The sequence below is a fragment of the Hippoglossus hippoglossus genome, chromosome 12 (genome assembly GCF_009819705.1).
Source record: "Hippoglossus hippoglossus isolate fHipHip1 chromosome 12, fHipHip1.pri, whole genome shotgun sequence".
Lineage (NCBI taxonomy): Eukaryota > Metazoa > Chordata > Actinopteri > Pleuronectiformes > Pleuronectidae > Hippoglossus > Hippoglossus hippoglossus.
Genome location: NC_047162.1, coordinates 19,955,411 through 19,967,299, shown reverse-complemented (window position 1 = coordinate 19,967,299; position 11,889 = coordinate 19,955,411). Strand labels below are relative to the sequence as shown.

General features: G+C 41.6%; 3 protein-coding genes across 5 annotated transcripts; all 3 read right to left on the bottom strand.

Annotated features, from left to right (window-relative positions):
- Nucleotides 1-35: 35 nt before the first annotated feature.
- capslb (calcyphosine-like b) lies at nt 36-2,740 on the bottom strand. Of its 3 annotated transcripts, none has more exons than XM_034601656.1 (6): nt 2,584-2,740; nt 1,822-1,958; nt 1,550-1,727; nt 1,255-1,464; nt 1,103-1,138; nt 36-417 (listed from the first exon to the last, which is right to left on the bottom strand). In XM_034601656.1, exons 2-6 carry the CDS (start codon nt 1,956-1,958, stop codon nt 316-318), a joined length of 663 nt encoding a protein of 220 aa, XP_034457547.1. In that variant the 5' UTR covers nt 2,584-2,740; the 3' UTR covers nt 36-315. The 3 variants fall into 3 exon arrangements, with proteins under 3 accessions (XP_034457547.1, XP_034457548.1, XP_034457549.1); XM_034601658.1 differs by having other exon boundaries at nt 266-417; nt 1,022-1,138; XM_034601657.1 differs by lacking the exon at nt 1,103-1,138.
- Nucleotides 2,741-4,351: 1,611 nt separating this feature from the next.
- Nucleotides 4,352-5,701, bottom strand: LOC117772212 (coiled-coil domain-containing protein 89-like). Its single transcript, XM_034603185.1, has one exon. The coding sequence runs from the start codon at nt 5,699-5,701 to the stop codon at nt 4,352-4,354; it is 1,350 nt and encodes a 449-aa protein (XP_034459076.1).
- Nucleotides 5,702-7,048: 1,347 nt separating this feature from the next.
- Nucleotides 7,049-11,381, bottom strand: hsdl2 (hydroxysteroid dehydrogenase like 2). Its single transcript, XM_034601588.1, has 11 exons — nt 11,225-11,381; nt 9,835-9,998; nt 9,560-9,658; nt 9,355-9,469; nt 9,143-9,246; nt 8,954-9,052; nt 8,665-8,859; nt 8,292-8,363; nt 8,065-8,208; nt 7,855-7,983; nt 7,049-7,715 (listed from the first exon to the last, which is right to left on the bottom strand). Exons 1-11 carry the CDS (start codon nt 11,239-11,241, stop codon nt 7,600-7,602), a joined length of 1,254 nt encoding a protein of 417 aa, XP_034457479.1. The 5' UTR covers nt 11,242-11,381; the 3' UTR covers nt 7,049-7,599.
- Between the last annotated feature and the right edge of the window lie 508 nt (nt 11,382-11,889).

Here is an 11,889-nt window from a genome sequence, read left to right as displayed (position 1 = left end):
TTTCACACTGTATTAATTAAACATGCTGTAGTTTTACGTCATAATGTTTAATTCTTCATTGAAACAAAGTTCATCATGTTGCAGATCAATATACAATAAACTACAAAATAGTGATTCATCTTTACCTTCTGGACAAAATTAATATTCTACTTTACAAAATGTATCAAAATCGCTTAATAAACCGCGATAATAAATAATTATTTATAATCAATTCAACAATCATAATGGTTATTGTTTGCTGATGCATCCAGATTGATTGATCGATTATTGATCAGTTATCATTTATCAATGAAAGTTCACGTCCACTGGTTTGATTCACAGCTTCCAGGCGTTTCTCATCATTAGAATAAAGTAGACGTCGCTGTCGATGGAGGCGCTGACGCCACAGTAGTAGTTGATGAACTCGTCTTTCGTCACCTATTGACAGAAGAAACATGTTAGTGATGACATCACAGTGACCAGGTGAATATGACGAGGTGGCAACCGTGTGATCTGCTATTGTTCGTCATCTAACTCCCACACATGTTCTAGCTGCAGTATATATAGTATAAATATATATATTCATATATATGTGTGTGTGTATTAAACTTGATTTCTTTTATTCTATTTTCTCTCTTTCAATCATAGATATTGGATTTGAATGTTTAATGCTGGCTAACAATGATCACGTAGAGAGTGAACAAGTGAAGAGTGAACAAGGGAAGACTGAAGGTTTATGTCTGATTGATGAATATAAAATAGTTTGTAGAAAAGTGTTTGATTCAAAGTCAGTAGGAACATTAAAGATGGAATCTGCCACCAGTCGATCTCATTCTGACGTTTGTACGTTGTATGATTGTTCTTCTCTGGCCAAATACAAAAATAAATTACAGATTTTATAAGAGTTTTTCTTTTGTTTTAAAATAAAAATCATACAACATACAACATGTCCAGGTGAAATCATGAGGAGACATCCCGTAGAACATGAACCACAGACGTTTCTAACTCTGCCCTCGTCCCATCACCAGAACGGTTTGTTTACCAGAGCGACGCTAACTCAGAGTTTCCAGGCATTTCTCATCATCACAATAAAGTAGACGTCTGTATCGATGGACGCACTCACACCAGAATAATAATTGAAGAACTCCTCCTGCGTCACCTTCAGAGAGTGAGACCACATGAATATACACTTCTGTCATTTCATGTTCAAACTGTACACGAGATGTTTCACTGACCCTCAGAAGGTTCAAACACCTGAAAACAACAGTTCATTACTTTTCCATCTTTGTCGTACGGAGTGTCAAAGCTGTCCAGAAACGTCCTGAAGACTTGATCCTCTGTCCACTCTCCATTCTGGTACTTGGGGTGGTACTTGGCGTTATAAACCCCCTGCAGGTCTTCGACAGTAATCACTCCGTCAGCCGTCTTGTCCAGTTTCCGAAACGCTTGCATGACCACCTCCTTCCTGGCCTTGGACATGGGAGGCTGCAGGCACCAGGTCATGGAAGTTAAGAGACGTGACAGAACGAACACGTGTAACATGTGCAGCGACTCGTCCGTGTTAATTTACCCTGAGAGTGATGAGGAACTCGTCAAAGTTGATGGTCCCGTTCCCGTCACGGTCAAAGTGTTGGAACAGAGCCGCAGCTTCCTCCTTCTCCATCAGGATCCCGTAGTCGTTCAAACCCTTCAGGAATTCTTTGAAGTCCAGAGAGCGGTTGTTGTCATCGTCCATTATTTTAAAGGTTCTGACAAACATATAAACACATGACAGGTCACTAATCGTCTGTATAGACAGTCACCGATCCTCTTTCTATACAATCACTGTCTTCATATACTCACCTTCCCAGACCTTTGATCCCTGACGACCCTCGTGCTAGACACTGAAGTCTGAGTCTCTCCACCGGGTCCGAACACTCGGTGAGTTGACGTTTGACGTTCATCATCATCTCTCGATCGTGTCTCGATGTCCCCGCCATCTGTGACATCACAAACAGGAAGTGTTACTGTTAATTATTTATATTAAAAACTCTTTCTGAAGGTAAACAGTTATATAAAGCGACTGTATATAAAGACGATCAGCGACTGTATATAAAGACGATAATTGACTGTATAAAAAGACGGACGGCATTGTCTCCACATCCACAAATTAAACAAAAATATCTCATATACGAGCGCTGCCATCTTGTGGGGATGATGTAATTTGGAGTCTGTGGTATCGAGGCCCCGCCCACACAACCTCTCCACATATCATGAGTCAGTCTCAGCTGTTTTTATATCATCAAATAACTAAATAAAGGGATCGTGATTGTTTGGCTTCACTTGTCAAGAGCAGAGGATGTTGCACCTTGTTTAGATCTATGAGACAAATTGTGATTTGTGATTATGGGCTATATAAATAAAATGTGATTTATTGACTTTAAGGAGCCGTCATGTCGTCCATCTTCATTCACAGTGTGACCAGGTGAGTTTTACACCTGTTCTGTTAGAATGACGCAGTGTTTAAATATAAATATATAAATCACTCACGGACGTCACTTCCTGTCTGAACACATCATTTCAAAGACTCTTGATCATTATCAATCAGAAACATATGGATCTTACCTTCGATCCTCGGAAACAAAGGTTTTTATGTTCAGCTGCTCTTCCCCAAACGAACCCTGGTTACCATGGAGACCAGCACTTCTCTGCTCTGATTGGCTGTCCACTCCTCCCCTTCCACAGGGCTACTCACGTGACAGAGGCGGACCATGAAACCTTCTTCTTCTTTGTAAACCGGAAGCGGTCACACCTGTATATCACTCCTACATCCGGGGTTTCTCTTGACAGGAAGATCAAACCGAGTCTTCCTCTGCCTTCACAGTTCAAAGCTTTTATTATGAAAACACTGTTCTCATGATAAACTCTAATTAAAGTTTCACTGGTGTTTACAATAGACCTTTCATATAAAGACCATCATTTTCACTATAGACAAGATGTTTGTTGGATAATGATGAAAAATGTATGATCACATACACGTTCGTGCCAGATTTTCATTTATTCACACATTGTCTGAGTTTTATTTTGAAAGAATTCAGTGTGAAAACGTTCTGACGTCACTTTAACGTCCAAACCCTGAGCTCTGCAGAATCTCATGGTTAAAACGTTCACTGGTTTTAAACACTTCCCAGAAGACCTCACTTTAGGTTTAATAAAGCAGCTCGATGATCACGTTCACACGCTCAGAACTTTAATTCGTGTCATTTTGAATTGTTTATGTGATCAATATTTAAATGTTTATGTTTATGTTTATTCTGCATCTTATGTCAAATCGCCACAATAGTAATAATACATCTTCTCGTTGACTGAGAGGACAGGACTGACTCACATGACAGAAATTAAGAACATGCATTTCCTCTGAGGACCATGTGACGTTCACCAACTGCTCAGTGTCCATTTAATAAACTTTATAAGATATCAGGTTATTTGTCTTCCCTGTGGACTTGGTGACTCAACTCTGGTTCATGTCAACAGCTGATCTATGGAACAGTGACGTCAGTCGCCACACGTCTCTAACAGAGCTGCAGCTGGTGATTGAATCAAACTCACCTTGCATATATATATATATATGCATGTATATATAGATAATCAATGATCAATATAAATAGAAAGATGATCATTGACTGTATAGAAAGATGACTATATATACACAAATCAAGTTAAAAATGTTTGATGCTAAAAGGCCAAGATCAAAGGCAGGTGATGTCACCACTCTTGAAACTTCCCATAGACACTTACTATAAAATCCCCAAATTATATATAAAGCTGACAATTTCAAATGTCAGGAATGGAAAACAGAAAATGAACAAAAATTGTTGATGTTTGTTTGGTTGAAATTAGAGTGCTGGAGTTGTTGGTGAACAAAGTCCATACATTGTGACCAGGAGAGGGAAACCATAGTGTGACTGATGAATCAGCACTGACGCTGAGTCAAGTGATTTAATATGACTCCACAGTTTAACTTTATTGTTTTAATATATAAAATATATATTTAACTTTCCTTTAACTTGATGTTTAGTATAATAATCCTGCTGCACTCAAACAGTGATGATTACACACGACCCAACTTCAATAAGTGTTTCTCACTTTTCTCACATCATTAGTGTTTGGGAGAAAAGTGTAGCACTCACAGGAAAAGCCACAATGACACAGTGAAGACAAGGAACTTCAGACCTCAGGGGACCAGCTGGGTCCGGGTCAGAATTAAGTCAGGGTTAGTTTAGGCTCGGTCAGTGTTAAACCTTTCTCAGGTCAGGTTAGGGCTCAGCTGGTCAGCTGACGTGTTGAGATGTCGGAATCTCATTCGTTTGAGGACTCCTTTTTCTGCCCTCCTTCAAAAACCACAGAAGTGTAGGAGTCGCTTGAGGAATGGAGGCCTTTTTGATTTTTTTCTAACTTTCTCTACACAGACAGGCTCTAGCTCCGAAAGTGTGAGGGACTCCTCCTGACACTCCCTCAGCTGTGCCCGGAGGTGGACAGCTTCTCTCTGGAAGGTCTGATCAGACACTTCCACAGCACGGAGCTTGATGATGTCATCAAGGTTATTGTCTTCCAGGTTCACCAATTCCTGACGGAGAGCCTCAACCTTCTGCTGATGGGTGTGTTTTTCCATCTGCAGACAGTTGTTCAGGCCCAGTCTCCAGTTCTGCTTCTTCTGCAGCTCGGCAGTTAGAGAAATCAAGTACTTGTTCTCTTGCATCCCTGCCTCCAGACGGGCAGAGAGCTGGTTGGTTTCTATCTGGAGCTTCTGACTGAGCGCTTCCTCCGCCTTCATTTTGGTGGGAATCTCAGTGTTGGCTATTTTCAGCTTCTCCAGTTCCAGATACAGAGTCTCTTCAGCTCGCCCCGCTGCCTCTAATTCCTGCTGATGGAGACTATTTAGTTTCTGCAGCTGATCTTTTAGCTCCAGTATCCTTATGGCCTCCTTCTGAATTTCAGTGTTAAGACCCTCCTCCTTTTTGGACAGAAATCTTCTTCTCCCAATCTCTTCCTCGAGCCTGATAAAGATTCTGGTATCTTCTTTTTCATTGGCCTCGTTGATGTCCTTCTCAATCTTGAGCAGTTTTGTTAGCTTTAAGTTTTTCTTTTTCAAGTCTTTCATTTCCGCAGCAAGATCCTGAAGATTTTGATTTAATGCCTCAAGTTCGCATTTACTAAAGTATCTTTCTTTCTCGAGAAGGTCTCTCAGCTCCTGTTCCATAATCTTCCCCTCCTCTACCTCAGAAACATGATCCTCTATGACTTTCAACAGAGCTTTGTTCTTTTGGGTCCCTGACTGGAGCATGTATGAGAGACTGGAAGTTTCTTTTTCCAGTTCCGCTATGTTGTTCTTCTCCATGTTGAGCTTGCTGTTAAACTCCAAGATGTGTCCTTCCAGAAGCGCTATGCCACGAATATCAGCCTCTCGTGCATCATTGCACTGTTTTGCTTCCAGAGATTGCTGCTGATAATCGAATCTCAGCCTGTCCAACTTGTCTTTCTCTTCCTGAATCAAGCTCTGCTTCTCCTGCAGCATAGTTGTATGAATCACAATCATGTGTGAGAGAAACATGTTCCTTTTAATTTCCTTCTGCAGGTGAGCTTGGAGCTCCCTGACCCTCTCAGCCTGACAGGCGAGATCTGTCTTTGCCTGCTGGAGTTCGACCTTCAACACCCTGACGTCAACTTTATTCTCGTTCTTCATGTTGGAACAGAGTCACTTTTAATCACTGTTGGATCGTTGTTAACAAATGTCCAATAATATCAGTCTCTCTTGTCTGTGTGTCACTATCTTCTTCTTTGTCTTCTTCATTGTCTTCTTCTTTGTTCGGTTTATTGGTGGGTGGCAACCAACGTCAAGATGCACTAACACTATAATCTTTACAGGCTAGGTTAGTCTAATGCACAACTTTGTATAGCTTCACTTATATATATCTATCCATGCTTCCAATAGATCACCTAAAGACACCCTGATGACATCACATACCTGTATGGCGTTTAATGCCTTTGATCTTCAAATGAAAGGATATAAGAAGTGTTGCAAATAGTGATGTTTGTGACATATTAGACAGATAAACAGTGAAACTGTGGTGATAAATAATTTTCACTCTCTATTCTGCTGTGAAGCGCGAGATACGTGGAGAAGATAGGTGAGACCTCGACTCTGGAGAAGAGAGTGAACAATCAGAGGAGCCTTCAACAGCCCCATAGACCCCCCCCCCACTCTCACATCTGTGATGTCTCAGTAATTTTCTACATGATCTCCACAAAGTCCCACATCTGTGTGTTTAGTCATAGTTTCTGTGTAAAGTCAATATGTTTGTGACAGGTGATTCAGTCCATTACACACATTCCTTTACTCTCCCTGTGGGAACAACTCATTCCTATGTTGCATTATTTTCAGTTTAATAACATTTATTTTGCTCTGGAAAGTTCAGACTGAGCTGCCGCCATAATAAGAGCTGTTTGAATTCGTGATTGAATTGATGAGGAAAGGAGCTCCAGTGCTTTCTGTCTCCTTTAACAGAGGAAGCACGGAACCATTCTGTATAAAAGGAAGGTAGAAAATGCTGTCCCACAATTCTCTGCAGCAACAACCTTCAAAGTGACACAACGCAGTAGCACCTGGGCAGAAACATGTAAATGAAGAAAATAACAGAACAGCTGTTTTACTCTCACATCTGGGTAATAAATGTATCTGATGAAACAGCTTCTTCTGTGGAAATATTCGAAACATTTGAATATGTCCCCATCACTATTCGCATGTCACTGCAGGGTAATAAAGGCATGAAGACGTTTCCTGTTTTCATATAAATCTCAATTAAGATGTTTTGAGAGGTCAAAATAAGTCAAATATGTGTTAATATACTGGCATAATCACTGTTTAATGTGATACTGTTCTTTTTGATTGTATTCTGAAACGTTAGCTGCCATATCAGAAAGCGTTGCTTTTACAGTGTCTCTTTGTAGACGTGTTCTCTCGGTTACTAACTACATTTGTCCTCTTTATTCATCAGTAAAGACACCAGGGGGCGCTGGAGTGGCGCATAAAGAGTTCAAAATTCCAGTTTATTGTTCACAACACACCCATCTGGTAGTTCTGTACAGTCAGAGCTCTCTGGTGCCCCCTGGGGGAATCGTTAAGTAAAACACAAACTTATAGGCAAAACGATAATGATCTCGTCACTTGTCAACGTACATTAAAATCAAGAATAACTGTCCCTACTGAGCTAATATTATTTAATAAGATTAATATTATGTATTAATAATAGTCATGGAAATAAGATCAGAATCTTGTGTTTCTGCATGTGACATGATGGATTCTATAAAACTACTGTAAACCAGAACACGTGTGTTCACATGTCAAGTCAGGTGCTGGTTTCTACATGGTTTCATGACATCACAGTTTCATCACTACGGTGTCATGATGAGGTCACTTCTCAGTCACATGAGCAGTGTCATGATTAAACCACACTTTATTATTAACGCAGACTTTACTCATGTCTTGCATTTAATGACATTATTTTTGTCGTCAAGGCAACATGTACAGCAACAAACATTGTCGAGGGGGGCCTGATAGGAGCTGTGGGCGGGGCTTCAGTCTCACAGATGAGCCTTGTACATGCGGCCCATCAGTTTCTCCAGTTTGAGGGCAAGCGTCATGTCTCCTTTAATCCGCAGCTTTCCGGACATGAAGGCCATTGTGGGCTTCAGCTTACCTGAAACAACACAGCTGTTACCATGGAAACAGTACTACACACTGCTATATCCAAACGAGATTATCGCAGTGGTTATCACAGCATCACCGCGGCACTGTTTCTCTTTATATTTCATGCTGTTACCGTGGTGATGGCTCACCTGCGAACATCTTGCTGAAGTCCTTGGAGTCCATCGTCATGATGACATCAGCTTTGATTGATGGCTGGCCCGGCCCCGCACTGCCAGAGCCACTCTTCAAGTCCAGAAACCAAACGCCCACGTGTTCTCCTTATATGGACATAAACACATGACATCACTGACACGCCCACAGCATGTCGTTACATGGAGAAAACAGACTTGTGTTGTTACCTGACAGGTCAAACTGATAAATGCCCTGGGTCGACTTGACCAAGTCATCGTTAATGACTCCTCTGATGACATCAAACGTGCTTTCTATTGGTCCACTGGACGGAGGCGTGGTCGAAGACGATGATTTGAAGGCTGGGGTCGCCCCTAGCAACCAGGAGAAAGACTCAGATAATATCATATCAATTTTAATCAATAATTAAACTTGTAATTTATCACTGGAGTTTTACCATGTTGCTCCATCTGTTGGGCCAGCACCTCTGGTGCTTCGTCCAGGAAGAAGTCTGGCAGCAGAGGGTGACCTGTCGACCAATCAGAAACCGCCATGAGTACCACAAGACAGTGTGAGGGAATGCTAGGCCGTAACTACCTATGCTAGGTTATGTTACGTGAGCGACGATGGTTACATTTGTGTCATCAGGCAGAAGACAAGTTAGACAGCTCTGATGTTAATGAAAATAGACACTGTCGTCTTTTGTGTTCGCTCAGGGAGGTCCATCAGGACAAGACAGCAGCAGGGGAGGGCTTCCCTGGAGGACGACGCCCGTCACTGCTCTTTGACCACTGGACTCCTTCAACCTTCAATCAGCCCTCATAGCTCACCTGGTTGAACTGCGTACTGCTCAAAGTCTTGGATGCCATGCTCTCTAAGGATGTCCTCGTCCACCACGAAGTGGCCTGTGTAGTCCTTTGGTTGGGACAGGATTGCGTAAGCGGCATCTGCCATGATGTCCGATGTACGACACTGTTTACCAACTTCCTCCCCACCCAACATGTCCATGGCTGCAGTCTGGATCGCTATGGCAACAACACACAGGTCAAAGCAGGGTTAGCATGCTAGTTTATTATGAGAGTATATGACGGTTCTGTTAGCATGCTAACAGACACTCACCTGTTTTGGGCCAGAGGGCGTTGACAGCAATTTGACCTCTGAATTCTTCGGCCATTCCCAGGACGCACATGGACATACCGTACTTTGCCATCGTATACGCTGAAAAAAGAAACAAAACAAAAAGACAGAACATGCTGTTAATGCACAGGTGTACGACAGGTCAGCTGCTCAGTTGGTTGCTATGGTTACCTGTGTGGTTCTTGAACCACACTGGGTTGAGGTTGAGTGGCGGTGACAGGTTCAGGATGTGAGGGCTGCGACTCTTCAGCAAGTGAGGGATGACCAGCTTAGAACTGAAACATACAGATGCTCATTGACTTTGGCTTATTAACTAATGCTCGTTAAGAGCACATCGTTAACGGCGGATTCAGATTCGGTTCGGTGCGTGTTCAGTAACATACGTCATGTATGTTCCTCTCATGTTGACTCCCAGCATCAGATCCACCTTCTTCATTGGCGTGTCTAGGGTTCCCGTCAGATTGATGGCGCTGGCGTTGTTCACCAGGATGTCGATACCTGCCAATCAAATACAGGCACAGTGATGATGTCGCTGCAGTGACGTCACCACCATGATGATGTCACACCTGAGAGTGTAAAGTCCAGTACCTCCAAACATCTCCACGGCTTTCTTAACAGCTTCTCCCACCTGCTTCTCATCACGGATGTCGACTATACAGGGCAACGCTTTCCCCCCCGCTGCCTCCACTACACACACACACACACACACAGGTAAATGACACATGACGGAGGTCAAAGGTTAACTGACCCTCGAGTGTGGGTCTGTTATTCTACAGTTTATCTTTCCTCTAATTCTTCAAAACTTGAATTTTTAAAAACATATTTAATAATCAGCTGCTCGAGTTAGCATGTTAGCTCCTCACCCTCCTGAGCAGCTGTGTAGATGGTCCCTGGTAGTTTGGGGTGGGGCTCAGCTGTCTTGGCAGCAATAACGATGTTGGCTCCATCTCTGGCAGCTTTCAGCGCAATGGCTTTACCGATGCCTCGACTTGCTCCAGTGATGAAGAGCGTGCAGCCGGCTAACTTCCTGAAACACACCAAAATAAAACAACAGTTTACACAGCTGTGCTCAGCTAGGCTAACTCCATCTCGAATTCTATAACTGACGTTTCAAAGGACAAAACATAAACTTCAATTTGACATAAGAGCAGAAACATCCCGATCGATTAACCGATAAATATTTGGATTTCAACTTCCTTAAGTCTGTTTTCTGTCACAGTGACTGAACATTTGTAGTTGAAGACCTGAAAACTTTACAGAATAGTTTCAATGTTTAAATGATCAGTGTGAACCTGAAGCAGTTTTCAGACGTGTTCCTGACGTGTAAAATGTCTGTAAAATGTCAGAGTGAGTCCATGTGAGGAAACAGCAGGACAATGTGTGGAAGCTTCCCAGTGAGCGAGTGGACGTGTTGATGAGGTTTCTAACACGTGACGGACGTGAAACTGGAAGAACACAAATATCTCAGGATGAAGAAGAGGAGCTGATACGTAGAAGACGAAGACGTCAACTTGGAAACACGAGGACATTCCAAATCTTTTGCTGCTGAGGGCCGACGCCGGTGTGGATGAGCTGTAAACAACAACACTGATCTTTCCACAGCAGAGTTTATACGTCATGTCCCGCCTCCTGCTGCTCTACAGGCTCCGCCCCTGAATGTTCCCCACATGTTCCTGTTTGAAGGAGTCGACCCGACAACCTGCTGCTTCAAAGGACAAACACTCACTACAGGAAATGAATGTGTGACTTCAGTTAGTAAAGATGATGAACATGAAGTCATCAGGTCTGAGCTGAAATACGATCACATTCAAATTGTTATGTGATGTAAAAATCCTCATTTCACCAGTTTCAGGTGTTTGTATTCAGGAATAAAACGTCTTTAACATTAACTACACACTCTTATCACATGAAACCTGGACTTTATATTAACACAGAAATAATGTGTGTGAGTAAAACTGGTTTATTCTTTATTGTAAAGTTTATATTTCAGTGTTAAAATCAGAGCTGCTGCAACATAACCTTTGAAATGACTCGTTTAAAGATCAGAACCAGTGAATCACTTCTGTTCACTCCATCGTGTATTATTACACATACACACATGAATACAGTCAGTTATTAATGTGCAACACGACGAGACGCATGAAGAGAAGCTCTTACAGAACTGCTCAAAGGTCACAACGCAGAGCTGAGTTTCAATAAAGCTCGATCTCTCAGCTGCTTCCTGTTCGCACCCACGATGTGTCACGAACTCACCCTGTGTTCTGCAGCATCGTCAAAGGTTCCAGAGGAAAATCTGAAGTTCTCTCTGTCTGTGATTATAGAACCTCCACACGTCTTCTTCACCTTTCACCCACTGACACAACCGGAAGTCAGCTCTGTCTTCACTTCCGGTCCGCACACAAAGCTCCACTCCACAGATCAAGAGTGGACTGAATATAAAGTCTATGTGATTATTATAATGATAGAGTATCATAAAGGATACATTAATTTATATAGTGTAAATAAAGACGTTGTATAAAGATATATAACCATATAATAATATTGTATATAAATATATGTATATAAGTGCAGAGACTAAAGATGAATATAATAATAAAATGTTATTACAAATATATACAAGAGGAGATAAAGACTATGTATACAGTATGTGTATAAAAGCTTAATTCACATTTCTAAACATAAAAATGTCTCTATATGGCCAATTTATTACATATGATTAAATGTTATAGATTACAAACCGTATAGTCACATGATACAATGTAAATATAATATTCACATCAATCAGCTGCAACATTAGAAGCTGATGATGTTACATGTTTATCAGTGATAATAATAATCCAGTTTAAACAATGATTTAATAATGAGAACTTTTACTTACATACTAATATTAAATCTGTAGCTACTCTGTGTTTTCACTT